Raw genomic sequence first — 24,367 nt, 5'->3', positions numbered from 1 at the left:
TTATTCACCTGCTGCAAGCCCTGGGATACACAGTCAACACAAAAAAGTCAAGGCTGATACCATCCCAAAGGATAACCTTCCTGGGTGCAGAACTGGACACATCAAACCAGATGGCATTCCTCACAGCAGAAAAACAGAAGCAGCTACCACTCTATTTCATGGCATTAACAATGCAGAACCACCTTACAGCAAGGAAAATCCTGCAAGCCCTGGGTTACATGGCATCCTGCATAATATTAATCCCACATGCCAGGCTACATATGAGGAAGTTGCAATGGTACCTGAGGAATTTATGGTCTCAGCACAAGCACAGCCTAGAAACCCAAATTCCAATATTTCCATGCCTGAAGCAAGAATTCCAGTGGTGGGGCCCAGGCCTGTCAATTGAACAAAGGACTGCCCTTCCACAGGCCTCACCCAAGCCAGACTATCACCATGGACGCCTCAGACCTCGGTTGGGGGGCACACATGGTGGACAAGTGCATACAAGGCTTATGGACTCAAGACCAGATGAACCTACACATAAATCAAAAGGAGATGCTGGCAGTAAAACAGGCAATTCAGACATTCAGACCATTTCTTCAACAGGGTCATTTGCTGATAAGGACGGACAACACCACAGTTATGTGGTATATCAACAAACAGGGAGGCACACATTCATATCCTCTATGCCGGATGGCAATAGACCTCTGGAATGTGGCCCTGAGCCTCAACATTCAGCTCCAAGCCATATTTGTGCCAGGAAAAGAAAATATTCTAGCAGACACCTTAAGCAGAACCACCACGGATGCCCACGAATGGATGCTGCATCCAGACATCTTCAAAACCATCACAAGGAAATGGGGACTGCCAGAAATAGACCTGTTCGCATCCCCACACAACCACCAATTGAAAAAATTCTGCACAAGGACATACCACCCACTTGCTTGGAAGGTGGACTCCCTATCCTTCATTTGGGAAAACCTGACAGCATATGCATTCCCACCTCTTCCTTTGATGCACAAAGTGCTACTGAAGATCAAAGAAGAACACCCGAGGATCATCTTGATAGCTCCAGATTGGCCAAGGCAACATTGGTACCGTTACTGAGGAGTATGTCCGGGAACACGCATGGCCTCTACCCTACTACCTCTACTGCTAACACAGAACAACTTCAAAATCCTGCATCCAAACTTGAAAACACTGCAGCTAGCTGCTTGGAACATTACATAAGGAAAAATAACCCAGATTTATCTCAAAGGGTTAAAGACATTCTCTTGGAGGCTCGCAGACCCTCAACAAGGAAAACTTATACAGCAAAATGGAAAAGATACCTCATTTGGAGTGCAACAAAAGGAGTGGATGCATCATTGGCAAACATAGCTAACATCCTGGAATACTTAGCAGAGCTTTTCCACAAGGGTCTCTCTTACTCCTCCATTAAGATTCATGCATCAGCAATTTCAGCAGAGTACAACATGGATCCTCCAGTCTTTTCTCAACCTCTACTCAGGCAGTTTCTCAGAGGAATTAAAAATGTAAAGCCACCAAGGAAACCTCCATTGCCTACATGGGACTTGAACTTTGTGTTAGAAAAGTTGACACTTCCCCCTTTTGAACCAGCAGCAACAGCAGAATTACAGTACTTATCTTGGAAGACTGCATTCCTGCTTGCAATCACTTCAGCTAGAAGGGTTTCTGAATTACAGGCATTAATGGCAGTACAGCCCTTCCTTATCTTCCATCAGGATAGAGTGTCCATGAGAACTAATCCTTCCTTTATGCCAAAGGTGGTCTCCAGGGTATCATTAAACCAAGCAATACACCTACCAACTTTCTTCCCCAACCCACAGAACAGGGGGGAAAGATTGCTGCATACCTTGGATGTGCACAGACAATTGCGCTACTACCTGGACAGAACCAAGAACAATAGAAAAACTGACCAGCTTCTGGTAGCATATGCAACAGGAATGGAAGGAAAAGCAATTTCAAAACAAACAATCTCAAAATGGATAGGAAATTGCATTAGATTCTGTTACTCTTTTCATGGAAAGGCAACTCCAGAAAACATCAGACCTCACTCCACAAGGGCTACAGCCACTACTACAGCTTTCTTATGAGGAGTGGCTACCAAAGACATTTTAGAGGCTGCTACTTGCAGCTCCGTGCATACATTTGCCAAGCATTATAATCTACCTTTATACTCCAGATCCCGAGCAGGTTTTGCCACTGCTGTTTTGCAAGGGATCTTAACTACACCATAAACTTAGTGCCTCCTTAGTGCCCCCTCCCCCAGTTTGGCTGTGGTATTCTACCCATTTGTTAGGACTGCAGATGCATCCTTGAAGGACATAGTACAGTTTTGTACCTACCATAAATGTAGATGTCCGAGAGGTATGCATCTGCAGTCAGGATTACCCACCCTCCTTCCCCTCTGTGGTACTCCTAGGGTATTTGCCCATCTTGTAGCTAGCTGGGGGAATCTATTATGGTGTATTTGTTTGTATATATGTATATACATGTTTATTTCTATTTGCTCTCTATTGTTTGGAAACATTTGCATTTATCCAAATTTAGCCTTCCTAGAGGGCACCTGGCATCTGGGGCAAGAAACACTGAGGAAAATGGCGTCGGCTGATGCCTTTATACCCGCTGAACTGCAGCTATGACGTCTGGTGAAGTGCGACATCAGCAGAGGCCAGACCCAAACTTTGGAATCCGGCCGACCGAAGGGCTGCCTGAGGCCAGGACAACCCATTTGTTAGGACTGCAGATGCATACCTCTCTGACATCTACATTTATGGTAGGTACAAAACTGTACTGTCTCAGCATTGCCAGTTTAGACATACTGATCTCCGTCCTGCCTTGTCTTCAAAAGGAATTCCTTTGGTGGTCCAAGGCATGGTACTCTAAACAAAGGAAAACCCTTCTGTCTGCCTCCTGCCACTCAGATACTGACCACGGACGCCTCAGATTATGCATGGGGAACCTATTTTCGGGGCAACCGTCTGCAGGGCCTTTGGACAAAGGATCAGAAGCACCTGCATATCAATTTAAAGGAAATGGTAGCCATTCAGAAAGCTCTGTTGGCCTTCAGGAATCGTCTGTCCGTATCAGTAGTTGTCCTGGTTGCAGAAAACACCACAGTTATGTGGTACATAAGCAAGGGGGATCTCATTCCTATCCCCTTTGCAGACTAGCCATGGATCTTTGGAACACAGCTCTAGCTTGCAATCTGGACCTTCAAGCACAGTTTCTACCAGGGAAGCAAAACTTCCTGGCAGACAGTCTGAGCAGAAACCTTTCGGACCCACACGAGTGGATGCTGGACACCGAAATATTCAAGATGATTACTGCAGTCTGGGGATGTCCTCACATAGACCTCTTTGCATCCCACCTCAATCAACTACAGATTTTTTGCACCAGGACTTTCCACGAACAAGCTTGGAAAGTGGATGCTCTGTCATTCAGTTGAAGAAACCTCTCGGGATATGCCTTTCCGCCTCTTCCTCCTCTTCCACGGGTATTAAAGATCAAACAGGACAAGCCCAAGTTGATAATCTTGCTGGCCCCAAATTGGCCTTGACAGTTTTGGTACCCAGCACTGAAAAACCTTTGTCTGGAGCCTCCTTGGGTTTTACCACAGACTCCGAACCTTCTGTCCCAACACCAGGGTCAGGTTCTACACTCCCATGTCAAAACTCTCAGCCTGGCGGCCTGGTTAATCCAGGGTCTTTGAATCATTCTCTCCTACCCAAGCAGGTTATGGATGTCATTTTAGAAGCCAGACGTCCTAGCACTAGAAAATCTTATGCAGGAAAATGGAAAAGATTGTGTTCCTGGATGCAGGCTCAGGATTCTGATCCTCTTATTCCTAACATTCCTCAGATTTTACTTTACCTGACAGACCTCTTACGCAAGGGTCTCTCTTTCTCTTCCATAAAGATTCATGCCTCTGCTATTTCTGCTCATTATAATACAGACCCTCCAATCTTTTCCCACAAGCTCATGAGACAGTTTCTCAGAGGAGCTAAGAACTTAAGTCCCCCTAGATCTCCTCCCATTCCTGCTTGGGATCTCAACTATGTTTTGGAAAAGCTCACCTTGCCTCCTTTTGAGCCTGCTGCCACATCTGACATCAAGTTTTTATCTTGGAAGACAGCCATCCTGTTAGCTCTGACCTCTGCCAGGAGAGTTTCAGAGTTGCAAGCTCTTATGGCTGTAGAACCTTATATTATTTTTCATCAAGACAGGGTGTCTTTAAGGACTAATCCTACTTTCATGCCTAAGGTGGTTTCCGAAGTGGCTTTAAATCAAACTATTCACTTGCCAACTTTTTTCCCCACTCCTCAAAATAAAGGGGAAAGGATCTTACATTCCTTGGACGTACACAGACAACTACGTTTTTACCTGGACAGAACCAAGGACATCAGGAAATCAGAGCAATTGTTTGATGTTCTTCGTCTCACATTGCTGCAGTCATAACCTGTGGGTAGTCCGCTGTCCTCGATCGGCCCGAATACCAAAGAGCTGGGCTGGCGTCTGTCATTGTCGCCTAGAGCTGACGTCAGTACGTCGTAGTACATAAGCGCAAGACCGACGCCATATCCTCAGTCTTTCTTGCCGCGTGGTCCGAAGCAGAAGCAGCGTTTGCAAGTGCCGTTCGGCGTTCTGAAATTTTCATTTATCGAGTTTCAGACCGAAGACCAAATTGGTGAAATCTAAGGTGGATGCTTTATCTGAGGGTATAGAGTGTAGGGAGCTCCAGGAGTTGGTTCATGCATCAGATCAAGTGGGCAAGCATTCTTTGCAGTGTGGTTTCGATGCTCTTCAGGCTGCATCCAGGGTGGCTGCTACAGGTTCAGTTATTCGCAGGTATGCCTGGCTTAAGGATCAAAATTTGTCAGAGCATGTTAAGGCTCGGATTTTGGATGCTCCTCTTCAATCAAGTACTTTTTGGTCCCCCTGTGGAATCGGTTTTGAAAAAGATGGAAGATAAGGCTAAGTCTATGCAGACTGTCAAAGATTTTCTGCAGGTGCAGCCCCCTAAGTTTAGTAGGAATTGGCCTGCTAGAGGATGGTCTTTTCCTTCTTCGGATACTCAGTCTAAGGGCAGGTTTAGGCGTGGTAGAGGCAGAGCTCACGCTCAGGGTTCTTTCAGACCTAGGACTTGGACTTCTCCTGCACAGTCTTCTGGTGAGGGCAGGGGTCAGCCTTTTCGTAAACAGACCCAATGACCTGTATCTTCTGCTGCCAGACCCTTCTCTACTGGCAGCTCCTCTAGGAGGAAAGTTGGGACTTTTTCAACAAAATTGGCATTTGGTCACCCAGGACAAATGGGTGTTGGATATAATAAATCATGGGTACAAGTTTTATTTTCACACTCTTCCTCCTTTCAAAGGCATGCCGGATGTGCCTCATCAGCAAAGGATGGAGGCTCAGGAGCAAATTTCTTTACTTTTACAGATGGGGGCAATTCAGGCGGTCCCTCCGTCAGAAGTAGGCCAGGGTTTTTATTCCCGTCTATTCCTAGTGCCAAAGAAAGGAAACACTTGGAGGCCAATTCTGGATTTGTCCATTCTAAATACCTACCTAGATATTCCAAAGTTCAAGATGTTAACATTACAACAACTTTTGCCTCTGCTGGGCAAGGATCACTAGATGGTAACCCTGGATCTCAAAGAGGCCTATCTTCACATCCCTATCAGGCCCAGCTGCAGGAGATTCCTGAGATTTCAGGCTGGTACTTTTCACCATCAGTTCTCTGCATTGCCCTTTGGTTTATCTACTGCGCCCAGGGTATTCACAAAGGTTCTGGCTCCTGTGATTGCTTTTTTCAGACAGAGAGGAATACAAATTTATCCTTATCTGGACGATTGCCTGATTCTTGCTCAAAACAAAGACAAGTTACTTCAACACCTCCAGTATGTAATGGCAGTTTGAAGGTGCCTAGGGTATTCTGTGAACGAAATAGTCCAGTCTAGTACCCTCTCAGGACATGTGCTTTCTGGGTGTGAGACTGAATACAGCTTCTCAGATGGCATTTCTGACCCCGGACAAACAAAGAACTCTTCATCTATACTTCCAGCAGTTATCAGTAATGTCCAGGCTGACTGCAAGGACAGTCCTTCAAGCCTTTGGGTTCATGGCATCTTGCATTCTAGTTCTTCCCAATGCCAAACTGCATATGAGGAAGCTACAATGGTATCTCAAAAGTGTGTGGACTCAACACTGCCACAGTTTGGACACTGTCATTCGGATTATACCTTGCATCCAGAAGGAATTCTTGTGGTGGGCTCAGGAATGTCAACTAAACAAGGGACTCTCTGTGACCCGACCAGAGGCGAGTCAGATCTTAACAACGGATGCCTCGGAATTGGCTTGGGGAGCACACTTCAATGGGAAATGGATACAGAACGTGTGGCCTCCCAAACTACTACATTTGCATATCAACATGAAGGAGATGTTAGCAGTCCAATTTGCTTTGATGGCCTTCAGGGACCTACTTCAGCCGGGACAGGTGTTGATTCAAACAGACAACACAACAGTCATGTGGTACATCAACAAGCAGGGGGGAACCCATTCCTACCCTCTTTGCAGGCAAGCAATGATTTTGTGGGAGACTGCTCTGAGTTTGCAAATCAATCTTCAAGCACGGTTTCTGCCAGGAGCACAGAACTCCCTAGCAGATGTATTGAGCAGGCAAATTGTGGATCCCCATGAGTGGAAACTGGATCCTCAGGTTTTCAAACAATTGACTGTGGCTTGGGGAACTCCAGACATAGATCTGTTCGCTTCTCCACTGAATTTTCAACTACCAAAATTTTGCAGAAAAGATGTTCCACCCAGATGCTTGGAAAGTGGATGCTCTATCTTTCAGTTGGAACAACCTTCACGTTTATGCTTTTCCTCCTCTGCCTCTTCTCCCCAAGGTACTCTTGAAAGTCAGGCGGGACAAGCCTTGCATGATTCTAATAGCACCAGATTGGCCATGTCAGCATTGCTATCCTCTGCTGAGGAGTTTAATCCAGGAGCCTCCTTGGCTTCTGCCACAGGTTCCTCATTTGTTGTCCCAGTCAGACAATCATTTTCTCAATGTTCAGGTGCAGTCCCTCCATCTGACAGCCTGGCGTATTCTGTGATGGAGCCGGTGAGGTCTCAGCTTCCTCAACAGGTTTTAGATGTCATTTTGGAAGCCAGGCGGCCTAGCACTAGAAAAGTTTATGCTGATAAATGGAAGAGATTTTTTTTTTGGAGCACTGCAAAGGGCTTTGATGTTTCAGTGCCTAATTTGAGTTTTGCACTACAGTATCTTACTGAATTACTGGACAAGGGTTTGTCATTCTCTTCTGTGAAGGTTCATGCTGCAGCCATTTCTGCTCACTATGATTGTGACCCTCCTTTATTTTCTCATCCTTTGTTCAAACAATTTCTTAGAGGGGCAAAGAATATAAGACCCCCACGTAGAGCTCCTACTCCTTCCTGGGATCTCAATTTTGTTTTGGAGAAACTTACTTTACCTCCTTTTGAACCTGCAGCTACGTCTGAACTGAAGTTTTTGTCTTGGAAGACTGCTTTTTTGTTGGCCATTACTTCTGCTAGCAGGGTATCTGAATTGCAGGCACTCATGGCAGTTGAACCCTTTTTGATATTTCATAAGGATAGAGTTTCTTTGCGAACTAACCCTACTTTTATGCCTAAAGTGATTTCTAATGTGGCCTTGAACCAGTCTATTCATTTGCCTACTTTTTATGCTGATCCCCAAAATAAAGGGGAAAAAGTCTTGCATTCTTTGGATATCCACAGGCAGTTACGTTACTATTTGAGCAGAACTAAGGAGTTCAGACAGACTCAACAGTTTTGTTTCTTTTGCTTTGAGTTCACAAGGGAAAGCTGTTTCAAAGCAGACTATTTCAAAGTGGATTGGTCATTGTATTGCTTTTTGTTATTCTCATCATGGGAAGGATGTTCTGCTGGGATCAGACCTCATTCTACTAGGGCTACTGCCACTTCTACTGCTTTTTTGAGGGGTGTAGCTACTAAGGATATTTTGGAGGCAGCTACTTGGAGTTCAGTACACACTTTTACTAAGCATTACCATCTCCCTCTTTATTCCAAGTCCAGGGCTGGGTTTGCCACTGCAGTTTTACAGGGCATGTTAGCAGCTCCTAATGCTTTTTAGTTTGCCAGCCTCCCTTTTCCTTTGCTTTGGGATTCTACCCACAGGTTATGACTGCAGCAATGTGAGACGAAGAACATAGTACAGTTTTGTACCTACCATAAATGTAGATGTTCGAGGATCTACATTGCTGCAGTCCAATTATCCCTCCCTCCTTCCCCTCTATAGTTGGTATCTGGCTGTGTTTTTTATTAGGTTTATCCCTCTCTCCACACTGGTAGTTGTTGGGCCTTTACTTTTTTGGCTCTGGCCTTCTTTCACTCTTAGGCCTTCTGACATCTGGGGCAAGAAAGACTGAGGATATGGCGTCGGTCTTGCGCTTATGTACTACGACGTACTGACGTCAGCTGTAGGCGACAATGACCGACGCCAGTCCAGCTCTTTGGTATTCGGGCCGATCGAGGACAGCGGACTACCCACAGGTTATGACTGCAGCAATGTAGATCCTCGAACATCTACATTTATGGTAGGTATGGAGGGACTGCACCTGAACATTGAGAAAATGATTGTTTGACTGGGACAACAAAAATCTCTTCCATTTATGCTTCAAGTTCCCAAGGTAAAGCCATTTCAAAACAGACCATTTCTAAATGGATTGCTCATGGAATCAGATTTTGCTATTCACACCATGGAAAGCAAATCCCAGGGAGTATAAGGACTCACTCTGCCAGAGCTGCTGCCACTTCAGCTGCCTTCCTCAGGGGAGTTCCTACCAAAGACATTTTGGAAGCTGCAACTTGGAGTTCAGTGCATACTTTTTCCAAGCACTACAATCTACCTCTACTCTAAGTCTAGGGCAGGCTTTGCTTCTGCAGTCTTGCAGGGCCTTATAGCCACCCCCTGTACTTTATGACCACCTCCCTTTCATTCTGCTTTAGGATTCTACCCTACAGTCATGACTGCAACAGTGAAACATGATGAACATAGTACAGTTGTGTACATTTACCATAAATGTAGATGTTCAAGTGTCTTCACTGTTGCAGTCTGGGTTTCCCTCCCTCCTGTCCCCTCTTATTTTTACTTTTGTGTGGTTCCTTTTTTCACCCTTCTTCTGAGGTGTATTTGCAAAGGGTATGGGATCTTACTCATTTTGGAACTCCTGACATCTGGGGCAAGAAAAACTGGAGAACATGGCGTCGGCTGTCAGCTTTGTACTCCTGGCGCTCTGATGTCAGGGAGCATGGCTGAACAGCAGACGCCTGACCCAGACTTTGGGATTCTGGCCGACCGAGGACTGCCTGCCGGCAAGAAAGAACCCTACAGTCACGACTGCAACAGTGAAGACACTCTAACATCTACATTTATGGTAAGTGTACACAACTGTACTTTCTTAAAGGTCAAAGCAATGGGGTGCCTCTACCTCCAAATCTAGAGGAAACTAAGCACAACCCTACAGTAAGCAGTCTCAATGACTTCCCTCTACCATCACCAAGCACTTAACTTTTGGCAGCCCCCTTTGGGGGAAAATTAGCACTTCATGCTCAAAATTGGCAGTTAATTACCCAGGAGAAGTGGGTATTAAACATAGTATCCCAGGGGTACAGATTTTATTTCCATACTTTGCCAATTCCAAACGGTTGACCAGATCTGCCACAAAATCAATGGGCAGAGGCTCAGAAACAAGTTACATCCCTCATGCATGTTCATCGTGTTACACTTGGGTTATCCTGTCGTCAGGCGGTTCCCCAGTCGGCCTGAGTTCCAAAGTCTTGGTCCAGCGTCAGTTGCTGTCGCCTCCTCCCTTACGTCAGTGCGACAGGGGTATATAAGATGCAGCCGACACCATTTTCTCCAGTCTTTCTTGCCGCGCAGTGCCCGAAGCAAAAGCAGTCCGCAAGTGCTTGTCGGCCGACTCCTGAGATTTTCATTCCGAATCCAGAACCGAAGTCTTCTACAAAGCTAAGTACCCCGTTGGGGAAACTTTTTTTTCTTGCCTCAGACCGATGTCAGTAAAAGTTAATAACTGTATTTCTTGTGGGAAGCAAATACCTGATGAGGATTTCCATTCTTATTGTATCCCATGCCTAGGCCCAGACCACAACGTCACTGGTTGTCGGTTTTGTGCTAGGTTTAACAAGCGCACTATTAAACGTCGGTTTGATTTTGCCCGACTTATTTTGGCAGAAAATTCAATTATACCATGGCATCGGAACTTCCAACAACCGGAATACATAAAAAGCGCAAAGACAAGGATAGGCATCCAAGGCCCAAAACTGACGAAGCCGCTTCTAGGCCAGGTGCCGGTTCTCTGGTTTTCAGCGAGGCGCCTTCGCAGCCCCTGACTACCATTTCTGTAGAACCACAGGCCGCCTCTGACTCCCACGTGGAGATGGCTGGGCTTTCGGACGCACAAGTTATTCAGACCACTGAGACTACCCCTTCAGAGGGATCCGGAGTAGCTGAACAAACGTGCAGCTTCAGAGGGTGTTTTCAGACCTACTCAGTTGAGCATTAAATCTTCTGCTAAGTCTAAACCTACTTTAAAGACAATGAAACAAATACGGCATTCTCCAGGATAGGCCTCCATGCCTAAGAAACAAATGCTCAAAATGGCCGAAGACCTAATCACTCTGATCAGGGGTTCCCATCCCCCTCCTGATAAAAGGCCTAGACAGGATGCAGACTATGACTCATCCGACCAGGTATCCATCTCTTCAGATTCATCCTCAGACCTAGGATACTCCTTACCCCCTTATGAGGATTCTGATGCTGAGGAATCAATTCCATCAGCCTCTCCACCCGAGGACTACTCCTTTGGGGAAACCTTACATACCATGAAGGAGCATTTCCATTGGGAAGGCCTGGATTACTCGGAATCCAAGAAAAGGCTCAGAGACTTCCTTTTTTTTTACCTCAACACAGACCCCTTGCTATTCCGCCAGTGTTCGTTATTGTGGATGATGTGTATACTGAATCCAGCTTAAATCCTGATTCTTTACCTCCAGCCCCAGTTAAGCCTGACAGATACTACAGAGCCCCTGACTCACACAAATTTCTTTATAAAAGCCTTGTTGCCAACCCTGAAACTATTTCTCAGGGACCCAAAGGGGTTAAGGCCTCATCAGCAAAAAATCCAGTCCTATCTGACAGAGATTCCAGAGCATTAGACAGATGGAGAAAGAAAGTATGTACGTCTGCAACTTTAGCAATGAGGGCCTTAAATTGCCAGTTTCACATGTTAAAATATCAGCAATTTTTGATGTCTCAGTTCAAACAAAAAATGCTTCCAGATTCAGATCCTCCTAATTTAAAGGAAATGCAGGATTTATTGCATGCAGCTGAACAAGTGGGAAAACACACTTTGCAATGTGGTTTTGATTCTTTAGAGGCCTCCTGTAGAGCAGCTGTTACAGGTTCTGTCATTAAAAGACATGCTTGGTTAAAAGAACATACATTACCACATCATGTTAAAGCAAAACTATTGGATGCACCTTTACAGCAGGATGTGTTATTTGGAGTTAAGGCAGAAGAGGTATTAAAGAAAATGGAGGATAAGGCAAAATCTATGCAAACGGTGAAGGATTTTCTTACAGGTTCAGCCTCCTCGATTTAGCAGAAATTGGCCAACAAAGAATTGGTCCTTTCCAGTTTCAGACAGACCTCAAAGGGGCAGATACAGACGTCCAAGAGGTAGAGGTCAACCACAAGGTTCTTACAGGCCTCGACAATGCGGTGCATCAGGCCAGAAAGAAGGGGAAGACAGGCCACAACCTTATAAAAAAACAGCCCCAATGACTTCCCACTACAGCTGCCAAACAGCTCTCTTGGCAGCCCCCTTGGGAGGAAAACTGGCACTTTTCTATCTCAGTTGGTTGGCATATGATCACCAAAGACAAATGGGTTCTCAATATTGTATCTCAAGGTTACAGGTTCCACTTTCACACTCTGCCAAGGTTGAAAGGAATGCCAAACCTGCCACCAAATCAATGGGCAGAGACTCAAAAACAAATTACAGCACTCATGGACATGAGAGCTATTCAAAAGGTACCACCACAGGAGCAAGGGAAGGATTTTACTCAAGACTCTTTCTGGTTCCCAGAAAGGACAAAGCCTGGAGGGCCCATTCTGGATCTTTCTTCCCTAAACACTTACCTGGATGTTCCGAATTTCAGAATGTTGACACTACAGCAGCTTCTTCCCATGCTGGGCAAGAAAGCTTGGCTCGTGACCTTGGACCTGAAGGAGGCATACCTGCATGTCCTTATCAGACAAAATTGCAGAAGATACCTCAGATTCATGGCTGGTTCAATGCACTATCAATTCTCTGCACTGCCCTTTGGCTTGTCTACTGCACCCAGAGTCTTCACAAAGTGCCTGGCACCAGTAACTGCATTTTGCAGACAGAAAGGAATTCAAATTTATCCGTACCTGGATGACTGCCTGATTCAAGCAGAGAGCAAGGACATTCTTCTAAAGCATCTGGCGTTTGTAAAAAAGTTAAGTTGCCTAGGATACACAGTAAACGAAAAGAAATCAAAACTAGTGCCCTCACAAGAGATAACATTCCTGGGTGCCAGCTTGAATAAAACAGCCCAGATGGCTTATCTCACGCCAGACAAGCAAGGACATCTGACCCAATATTTTCATTTAATGGCAACAAGAACCCAACTCCCTGCAAGAACAATTCTGCAGGTCTTGGGTTACATGGCATCTTGCATACTACTAATTCCATATGCCAGGCTGCATATGAGGAAACTACAATGGTACCTAAAGAGTGTCTGGTCTCAACACTGTCAAAGTTTGGAAGCAGTTATACCACTAATTCCTTGCCTGCAACAGGAGTTTCGATGGTGGGCTCAAGCTTGTCACCTCAACAAGGGACTGCATTTTACTCAACCCACAGCCAGGCAAACACTGACAAAAGATGCATCGGATTACGCCTGGGGAGCACACATGGCAGGAAAATGTATTCAGGGAAAGTGGCCCGCAGAACAAAGGCATCTTCACATCACTCAGAGAGATGTTAGCTGTACAAAATGCCTAATAGCCTTCAAGGACCTGCTACATCCAGGACAACTACTACTAAAGACAGACAACACCACAGTTGTGGTACATAAACAAGCAAGGGGGCACTCACTCTTATCCCCTCTGCAGACAAGCCATGACCTTGTGGAACACAGCTCTAAACTTTCAAGTTCATCTGCAAGCACAATTCCTGCCAGTTGAGAAAAACACACTGGCAGACGACTTGAGCAGAAACATCATGGATCCCCATGAATGGGAATTGGATCCAGAAATATTCAGAATGATAACACAAAAATGGTGGAGCCCGGACATAGATCTGTTTGCATCCCCAATTAACTGCCAGCTACAGAAATTCTGCACAAAGACTTACCATCCACAAGCATGGAAAGTGGATGCCCTCTCATTTAGCTGGAAAAACCTACAAGTATATGCTTTCCCACCACTACCTCTCCTTCCAAAGGTACTCATCAAAGCCAGGCCGGAAGAGCCAAAGATGATCCTGATTGCACCAGACTGGCCACACCAGCACTGGTACCCAGTCTTGAAGAACTTTGCACAAGGACCACCCTGGATTCTGCCTCAAATCCCACATCTGCTGACTCAGCACAACAATCAGATACTTCACAGCCAAAGACTTTAAACCTGGCTGCATGGAAGATTTCCTAGTCAAGCAAGCAATGCCTCTCTCCAAAGATGTTATGGATGTCATTCTGGAGGCCAGAAGGCCTAGTACCAGGAAAGCCTATTCGGATAAATGGAAGAGATTCTGTGCCTGGAACCAGGCTCACAGCCTTGACCCTCTTGTCCCAAATATTCCTCAGATATTACAATATTTAACTGAGATGCTGGACAAGGGCCTCTCCTTTTCATCCATCAAGATCCACGCCTCTGCCATCTCTGCTCATTACAACACGGATCCACCAATTTTCTCTAATCCTTTGCTAAAACAGTACCTCAGTGGGGCTAAAAACATAAGACTGCCCAGTAGAGCACCTACTCCAACTTGGGACCTCAACTTCGTGTTGGAAAAATTAACTTTACCTCCTTTTGAGCCAGCTAACACAGCAGATTTAAAATATATCTCTTGGAAAACTGCTCTACTCCTGGCAATAACATCAGCACGAAGAGTTTCAGTATTACAGGCACTAATGGCAGTGGAACCTTTCATCGTTTTCCACCAAGACAGGGTGTCTTTAAGAACTAACCCTAAGTTTATGCCAAAGGTGGTATCAAGTGTGGCTCTAAACCAAACTATTCACTTGCCAACTTTTTATCCAAATCCACAGAATAAAGGAGAGACTACTACATTCTTTGGACATACAGGCAGTTACACTTCTACTTGGACAAAACCAAAGCTTTCAGAAAATCTGAGCAATTATTGGTGGCATATGCTGCAGGAGCACAGGGAAAAGCCATTTCAAAACAGACCATTTCAAAATGGATAGGACACTGTATACGTTTCTGCTATACACACCATGGGAAACCTGTACCTAACAGCATTAGATCTCACTCCACCAGGGCAACAGCCACTTCAACTGCCTACCTCAGAGGAGTACCTACCAAGGACATTTTGGAAGCAGCAACTTGGAGTTCTGTACATACCTTCACCAAGCACTACCATCTGCCTCTGTACTCTAAATCCAGAGCTGGCTTCGCCACTGTAGTGCTGCAGGGCCTTATAGCTACCCCTAAAGCCTTATAGTACCAGCCGCCCTACCTCAGCTTTGGGATTCTACCCAAGTGTAATGACTGCAGCAGTGTAACACGAACATAGTACAGTTTTGTACCTACCATAAATGTAGATGTTCGAGTGTATACACTGCTGCAGTCCAGGTTACCCTCCCTCCTTCCCCTCTTACTTGCTGGTACGTACCTATGTCTTCTACCCTTTACTACCTGTGGGGAGTATTTACTGGTAACTGAAAGTTGTTGTTTGCTTTTCTTATGTATGTTTTATTAACAGTTGGAATAGCCTACCTTTTTGGGGGCACCTGACATCTGGGGCAAGAAAAACTGAAGAAAGCGTCGGCTGCATCTTATTTACCCCTGTCGCACTGACGTCAGGGAGGAGGCGACAGCAACCGACGCCGGACCAAGACTTTGGAACTCAGGCCGACTGGGGGAACCACCTGATGGCAGGATAACCCAAGTGTAATGACTGCAGCAGTGTATACAATCGAACATCTACATTTATGGTAGGTACAAAACTGTACTATATGGGGGCTATTCAACCAGTACCAAAACAAAAAAAAGGACAAGGGTTTTATTCAAGATTGTTCCTGGTACCCAGAAAAGACCATGCCTGGCATCCAATACTGGACTTATCCATTTTGAACACGTTCTTGGACATCCCAAAATTCAAAATGCTGACTTTACAACAGCTACTGCCCATGCTGGGCAAGCACGCTTGGTTAGTGACTCTAGACTTGAGGCATATCTGCATATCCCAATAAGGGAATCTTGCAGAAGATACCTCCACTTCAAGGCAGGTTTTATGCATTACCAATTCTCTGCACTGCTCTTTGGCTTATCTATTGCGCCCAGGGACTTAGTGTCTGGCTCCAGTAATTGCATTTTGCAGACAAAGAAGCATACAGATCTATCCTTACTTGGACGACTGTTTCATTCAAGCAGAAAACAAGGGCATTCTTCTTCAACATCTGGCATTTGTAGAAAGGCTTCTAACATGCCTAGGGTACACAAACGAAAAAAAAATCACAACTGGTACCCTCTCAAAAAATTACATTCCTGGGTGCAATCTTGAATACAACTGCCCAGATGTCTTACCTTACGCCAGACAAACAAAGGTAACTGACTATATACTTCAAACAGATGGCAAAAAAACCCCAGTTATCTGCAAGGCAAATTCTGCAGGCTTTGGGGTTCATGGCATCCTGCATTCTACTAATTCTATATGCAAGACTGCATATGGGGAAACTTCAATGGTATCTAAAACGTTTATGGAGTCAACATTGTCAGTCTGAAAACAATGATTCCTCTCATTCCCTGCCTACAACAGGAGTTTCTTTGGTGGGCAGAGACATGCCATCAGAACAAGGGATGGTCTTTCACTCTACCCCCTGCCACCCAAACCCTAACTACAGATGCATCAGACTATGCTTGGGGGGCCCACCTGGCGGGGAGATGCATTCAGGGCATATGGATCCCAAAACAAATGCATCTGCATATCAACCAGAAGAGATGTTAGCTGTTCAGAATGCCCTGACAGCCTTCAAGGACTTACTTCATCCAGGACAACTACTGATAAAGAAGGACAACACCACAGTTATGTGGTACATAAATAGGCAGGGGGGTACACATTCTTACCCCCTTTGCAGACTAGCCATGGCATTGTGGGACACAGCCTTGACTTACCAAGTACATCTTCAAGCTCATTTCCTGCCAGGAAAACAAAATACTCTGGCAGACAACCTAAGCAGAAATCTTATGGACCCTCACGAGTGGAAACTGGATCCACATGTCTTCAGCATGATAACACAGAAATGGGGGATCCCAGACATAGATCTATTTGCATCTCCCCAAAATTATCAACTGGACAAGTTCTGCACAAGGACTTATCACAGACAAGCATGGAAAGTGGATGCCGTATCCTTCAGTTGGAAAAACCTATCAGTCTATGTATTTCCTCCTCTGCGTCTTCTCCCCAAGGTCTTACTAATGGCCAGACAGGAAAATGCAAAAATGATCCTAATTGCCCTGGACTGGCTTCCCCAGCACTGGTACCCAATTCTAAGGAATATATCTCAACTCTCTCCTTGGTACTTGACTCAAATACCTCATCTATTGTCTCAGCAGAGCAGTCAAATTCTGCACACTCTGCTCCAAACTCTGAACCTGGCAGCATGGCTTATCATTTAATTATTCAAACACCTCTCCATAAATCTGTGATGGCTGTCATTTTGGAAGCCAGAAGGCCTAGTACTAGAAAATCTTATGCCGATAAATGGAAGAGATTCTGTGCTTGGAACCAAGCACAAGGAACGGACATAGCAAAAACAAATATTCCTCAGATTTTGCAATACTTGACTGAGATGCTTGACAAGGGCCTATCTTTCTCTTCAATAAAAATCCATGCCTCTGCCATCTCGGCTCATTAGAACACGGAGCTTCCCATCTTTTCTCATCCTCTGCTAAAAGGGTGCCAAATATTTAAGGCCTCCCAGAACAACACCAACTCCTGCATGGGACCTCAATTTTGTGCTGGAAAAATTCACCCTGCCTGCTTTTGAACCAGCAGCTACTACGAATATAAAGTTTTTATCTTGGAAAACAGCTTTCCTTTTGGCAATCACTTCAGAAGGGTTTCAGAACTACAGGCCCTCATGGCTGTGGAGCCTTTTATTACATTTTACCCGGACAGGGTGTCCCTCAGGATCAATCCTTCCTTTATGCCTAAGGTGGTATCCATTGTGGCTCTTAACCAAAACTATTCACCAGCCAATGTTTTACCCAAATCCGCAGAACAAGGGGAAGCGGATTCTGCATTCATTGGACGTACATAGACTACTAAGATTCTACTTAAACAGGATCAAATCTCTAAGAAAGTCTGAGCAACTACTGGTGACATTTGCTGCAGGATCATAGGGGAAGGCTATATCAAAGCAGACTATATTTCTAAGTGGATAAGCCACTGCATTCGTTTCTGCTACTTGCATCATGGTAAACCAGTGCCCAAGGGAATCAGGTCACATTCCACCAGGGCTGCCCGCTACCTCAGCAGCTTTTCTCAGAGGAGTTCCAACCAAAGACATTCTAGAAGCTGCTACTTGGAGCTCTGTTCATACTTTTACAAAGCATTATCGTTGCCACTCTTCCCTACGTCCAGGGCAGGCTTTGCCACTGCAGTTCTGCAAGGGCCTTTTAGGTGCTCCTAATGCTATTTAGTTCCATCCTCCCATCCATAGCTTTGGATTCTATGCAAATGTAATGACATCAACAGTGAAACACGAAGAACATAGTACAGTTGTGTACACTTACCATAAATGTAGATGTTCGAGTGTATTCTCTGTTGCAGTCTGGGTTTCCCACCCGCCATCCCCCTTTTCTTTCTAGAACTTCTCTTTCCTTCACTATATTCTAAAGCCTTTATGTATTTGCTTTTAGATGAAGGTAAAGTTTATGTTGCTAAAAGTGCATTTACATATACATTGTTGTTTATTTTATATATATATATATATATATATATATATATATATATATATATATATATATATATTTGCTCCCCATTTGGGGGGCACCTGATATCTGGAGCAAGAAAAACTGAATAAAATGGCGTCTGCTGCATGTTTTATACCCCTGATGACCTGATGTCATGGAAGAGGAGACAGCAACCGACGCATGACCCAAGACTTTGATATTCAGGCCTACTGAGGGCAACCTGCCAGCAGATTACCCAAATGTAATGACTGCAACAGTGAATACACTCTAACATCTACATTTATGGTAAGTGTACACAACTGTACTTTCTGCATCCAAAATGTTACCCAACTCCTTCTCTTATTTGTAGATATTCACACGGAAGCAGTTCAAGCAGCTCTGGCAAAGTACAAGGAAAGGAAGATGCCAATGCCTTCAAAACGACACTCTGTTCTGGTGCAGCCATCTTTAGAAACATATACTCCTCCAGGTAAGAAATACCAGTTGTTTCATATGCTAAGATCAGCAATGTACAGCAGGAAATTTTGTTGATTAAATGGTCTAGCCAGGTGAGCCCCCAAGCTGTGCAAAGCTAAGACAACACAAGTTAGAAGGCAGGTTTAATATTTAGAAAAGCCTTGTAGCATCACATTAAATTAAAGAAGATGAAAAGTCTCAGTGGATGTCAGCCATGCTTCACACTGGTGAGAACTAATTCTAAAACACTCTGGTATTTTGTATTGCAAAATGTAGATTACAGCATTACCCCATTTGCACAATGTGCAGAATTGGATCTGACTTCATTGTCCTTTTACTGTGGGTGCTAATGCTTGAGATTTCCCTTGCATTTTTCCACAGCTAGGCACATTTATTGAAGTCACTAGTTGTTATGCACACATGTATCATATACATATCATGAGATCATGCAGCAGCCTGGGAGTGGTCCTTCTGTTTTCCAGCTGTTTTCTACCACCTGCAGTATCATGCACATGATCCTAAGGTATTTTGTATGGAAGTTGCTGCATTTGGTGCGTAGTAAGCATTGACATTTGACAAGTTTCGATCAAGTCACTCACCAGAACCTGCACTTCGTACCACCTATTGTCTAAAAGACACACCCAGTGTTACAGCTGCAAGTGTTCACTCTTCAGTCCAGCCATTAGAAGAGGCGGCAAAAAGCTTGAACCCTACTTCACTTGATGTCACAGTGGCTCCTTGTAAAGTGGTCAGTCTGGGAATCGCCAACAGACTCAATGGTGTGATCTGTGGGCTAGATCAAATAAAAGGAGAACGTGAGGATGTTCTTCATTCCACATTGCTGCAGTCCTAACTATTGGTAGTCCTGTCTGTCCAGGTCGGCCGACCAAAGTATATGGCTGGCTGCGCGTCGTTATTCTGACATTCCCAAGTCAAAGAAGATGTTTTACAACAGCTTTACCTTTTACCTCTGCTGGGCAAAGATCACTGGATGGTAACTTTAGATCTCAAGGACCTTTATTCATGTAAGCCTACTAAGTTGCAGGAAGTATCTGCAAAGCTGCTGGAAATTCTCTCATTATCAGTTCTCTGCATTGCCCTTTGGCATATCTACTAGTATTCAACACAAAGGCTCCAAAGATATAGCTCCAGTGCTAAAAGGCTAAAGGGAATTCATCTATCTCCTTATCCTTTGCTTGCTGCCTCAAGAGAAAAGAAAGGAAGACCTTCTACAGCATCTATATGTGTTATGTTATAGCAGTGCTACTAGCCTATTCTCTGTGGTGAAAATAAAGTCGTCCCAGTCCCTCTCAGACATGTGCTTTCTGGGTGTGAGACTGAATACACAGCAGCCAGATGGGCTTTTTAACCCCCGACAAAAAAAAAAGAGTCTTTCCCTTTTATCCATCAACTATCTCATCAGTTATGCTTGACTGCAAGACGACAGTCCTAAGCATTAGGGTTCATGGCATCTTATTCTGGTGCTTCCCCAATAAAAAAAAACTGCATATGAGGGCAGGTATCTCAAAAAAATGTATGGACACAATGGCTGCAGAGTGGGAACTGTCATTTCAAAATATCCTTGCCTTCAAAAAAAGTGTTTTTTGGTGGTTGCTCCAAATCACCTAACTAAACTCTGGACTCTGAGACCCGCCAGAGAGCGAGTCAGATTTTAACGACAGATGCCTCGGACATTTAGCAGGAGCTCATCATCTAAATGGAGTGGATACAAGACAGTGAAGACCAGACTACTACATCTACATATACATATGAAGGAGAAGGGTTCAGTATAAGTTTTGCATTAATGGCTCAGGGAGTTACTAATTCTTGTTGATTCTAACAGACAACACCACACATACAACAACACACAAGAACAATCAACAAACAGGGGGATGCACACTATGCTATCCTATATGGCAAAACACACTTTTTTTGCCGGCAACAGCTTAGCTTCAACACTGTAGTTAACTCCTTAAAACGAACTCTACAGCAGACAAATCATGCATCCCCACAAGGGAAAAATAGACTTCCTGTGCAGCAGAACAACACAGTCATGATCACTTAAGCTCATGATCTTCAACACAGGGGAGGCATGACAACACCAGCTGCAAATCTTGCACAAAAAACCAGCTGCCAAAAGCTTTGCACAACAGGTTTTTCATTCAGCAGCTGAAAAAGTTTTCTGCTCTTTCAGTTTCACTGAATCTTCTTGTGGTGTAAAAACTTTGCCTGATTCTTTTCTTCTCCAAAAGGATTCTGACAAAGGTAGGTCAGGTCAAGAAGGGCCTCACAAGTATGCACCTCGGCATTGGTTACAGTACCCAGCACTACTATTGGTACTGAAGCCTCCATGGCCTTGGCAGACCTCAGACTTCTATCTCCTATCCTCATCTCATCTCTCATCTGCTCAACTGTCTGCTCTTCATCTAACAGCCAGGCATATTCTGTGTTGAACAAGTGTTAAAAAAGAAAATTCAAGTAAGGACACAAGTTAAACTTAAATGGCTAGAAGACTTGTGGAAGAGGAAAAATGAGAATGGAAAATGGAAGAGGTTAATTTTTATTTTTCTTCAATATCTTACTGAGTTGTTGGACAATTTGAGTGCCTGTGATTTCAGTATTATTCTTACTCTGGAGTGTTCACTGGATGTCAATTTCAATAATTGTTCATTTGCAAGCTTTGTCCCAGCTGCATCATTTTTCCCCAAGCATAATTGTTGCATCCTTTTGTATCTGCAGTTTCTTGGAGGCAAAGAATTTAAGACCCCCAGACTTACTCCCTACTTGAACTTTCTCTGAATTCTCCTGCTGTGTTGGAAAACTTGTCATGGCTACAACCTTTTGAAACTGACTACTTACTTTTGAATTGAACAATTGAAGTGGAAATCTGCTTTTTTGTGCCCCTTGGCAGTAGGGTGAGGTGGCTGTGACTAGAGCATGGCAGTATGGCCCTAGCCTTTTTTCCTTTTGGCTAAGGTGCCCTTTATATTTACCTTAAAACTTTTCTATGAATAATAAGGTTTTTTCTTTTGTTTAAATTTTAACTATTCATTGGCCTACTTTTTTTATGCTTTTTGCCTACAAAAGCAAAACTAAGAAAAAAAAGTTTTAGAGATGAGGAGTTTAGGTTTGGCTCACTATTTAAGCAGGCTTTGCCAAGGAGCAGGACTGTTGTTTTTGTTTGTTTGTTTGTTGTTTTTGCATTCTTGTTTTTTGTTGCATTTGGCAAGCAAATTCAATCAAGGGATTATTTTTTGGATTTTCCCTTTTTCTATTGCCATCATGGCAAGGATTCTACAGGAGATCATTCCTCTTACTAAGGCCAGCTATACTTGTGCATACTTTCTCTTGGGTAAGCATTATTATTTTTTGCAGGCATACTTGGGTGGAGGTCTGCTTTGCTTCTTTTGCAAGGCATTTTCTCAGCTCTTTCTTCTCCTTGGGTTGCCACAGCCCCTTACCTATTGCAGGAGTGTCTACAACAGTTTAGGACTGCTTTAATGTGGATCCTTACCTCTGCATTGCTTTGGTACCACCCATAAATGTAGATGTTCGTGTTCCACATTTCTGAAGTAAGGTATCCCTACTCCTTCCCATGTTGTTATTGTTTGGTTGTGTAGGTGAGGCATTATGCTGCATCCTTTTTTATCCCTCCTACTGTTTTGTTGTGGTGCGGTGGTTGTGTTTTGGTGCTGGTATATGTTGATACTTTTCTGATATTTGTACATATTTTTTGTCTTTTTAGGGTCTTCGTTTTTCTTTTTGATCTTTCTGACATCTGGGGCAAGAAACCCTGACACCGCATGAGGGGCGTGGTAGTACTGATTTCCATCTGGACAGTCTACTACCACAAGACTTACGACTGCACTTCAGTGGACGGTTCTTCTATTGCATACTGGACACTGGACCAAACTGCAGCCAGGAATGGACACATTTATGGTTTTTGGAAGCCAGGCATCAGCCAAAGTATCATAGTGGCATTGAGCCTTTTGTGTGCTGTTTCATGGCTGGCAGCAAGGGCCTTGCTCATTGCCAGCTGATAATGCAGAAGAAGCACTCGTCCATCAGCTAGCCACCTTCAGGGATGAGTGACAGTGTTGCAGACCACCGTTCCCATGCCACAACTGCCCTCCTGACGTGAAACAGCAGTATTGAATGTACATTTCCCTTGTGAAGCTTTGATGCATGAACTCAAATTTTGAGTCCTTGTATTATTGAGGGTGGCTCACAGAACTGTCAAAGAGATTGTCACAATTTCTTCTGAGACAAATAGGCCTATGCGGATGCCTAAAGCCTGGTTAATACCTGGTGTGATTTCTCTTCACAGGTATAGGAACAGTATGCTTAAGGGTCGGATGGTTTGTTGGTAGCACAAGGCCTCATGCTGATGTTCTTCGTGTTTCACTGTTGAAGTCATTACATGTGGGTTATCTGCTTGCTGGTAGCCCTCAGTCGGCCTGATTAACAAAGTCTTGGGTCCTGCGTCGGTTGCTGTCCCTTCTTCCATGACATCAGGTTGTCAGGGGTTTAAAACAAGCAGCCGATGCCATTACACCAGTCTTTCTTGCCCTGCGGTGCCTGAAGCAGAAGCAGTTCGCAAGTGCCGGTCGTCAGACTCCTGAAATTTTCGTTTTCAAGTTTCAGAACCGAAGTCTTCAACTAAAGCCAAGTACCTCATTGGGGAAACTTTTTCTTGCTCCTTACCGATGTCGGTAAAAGTTAATTGCGTTACTTGTGGAAAGCAAGTACCTCATAAAGATTTTCATTCGTACTGTATTCCTTGCCTAGGCCCTGACCACGACGTACCTTGCTATCTGTTTTGTTAATCAGCGCACTATCCGTCGTCAGTATATTTTTGCCTCTAAATATTTTGGTTCTTGATTTAAGTATCCAGAAATGTCATTGGTTAGCCATCCGACTACTGGGATTCAGAAAAAATGCAAAGGTAAAGACAGAGACAGGCCGCCGAGGTCCAAAACTGCCAACGACGTTTCTAAGCCAGTCACCAGTTCACCGGTACTCAGTGAGGCGCTTTTGCAGTCACTGATACCCGCTACTTGTGATTCGCAGGCCTCTACTGAGACCCATTCGGAGTCTGGTATGCTGCGAGATGCTTCAACTACGGAACCCACGGATGTGTCTACTTTGGATGGGTCTGGAGCCGCTGTGCAGGCACCTGCTTCTGAGGGTGTATTCAGGCCTACAGACTTGCATGTTAAACCAACGCCTCCTTCTTTACTTGGGCCTAAACCTCAATCCGTACCCTAAAAAAAACAACGCCCAGGCCACATGCTCAGGCCTCTATGCGTAAAAAACAAATAAGAATGGCTGAAGATCTAGTAACTCTAATCAGGGGTTGCCAACCCCCCCCCCCTTCTAAGCAGCCTAGGACTGAAGTTGATTATGAATCTTCTGATCAGGATTCTGTTTTTTCCGATAATTCTGAAGATCTGGATTTGCCCTTATCCACTTATGAAGATTCTGATGCAGAGGACTCCATTCCCCCTGCTTCCCCTCCTGATGATTTTTCTTTTGGGGAAACCTTGCATATTCTAAGGGAGTATTTCCTCTGGGAAAGCCAGGATTTTTCTGATTCAAAAAGAGGCTTGG

The 24,367-nt window shown here is 44.4% G+C and overlaps 1 protein-coding gene across 1 annotated transcript in view; it reads left to right on the top strand.

The window, feature by feature from the left end:
• LOC122793692 (disco-interacting protein 2 homolog A-like) overlaps positions 1–24,367 on the top strand; it is a 2,141,448-nt gene that overhangs the window by 880,513 nt on the left and 1,236,568 nt on the right. Inside the window, exon 4 of the mRNA XM_044061912.1 lies at positions 18,651–18,770. Coding sequence (XP_043917847.1) covers positions 18,651–18,770 — 120 coding nt within the window. The remainder of the gene's footprint in view (positions 1–18,650; positions 18,771–24,367) is intronic.

The sequence above is a fragment of the Protopterus annectens genome, chromosome 2.part0 (assembly GCF_019279795.1).
Source record: "Protopterus annectens isolate FY-2018-M chromosome 2.part0, PAN1.0, whole genome shotgun sequence".
Taxonomy (NCBI): domain Eukaryota; kingdom Metazoa; phylum Chordata; order Ceratodontiformes; family Protopteridae; genus Protopterus; species Protopterus annectens.
The sequence above is the reverse complement of the archived record's forward strand: the minus strand, read 5'-3'. Positions and strand labels throughout refer to the sequence as shown.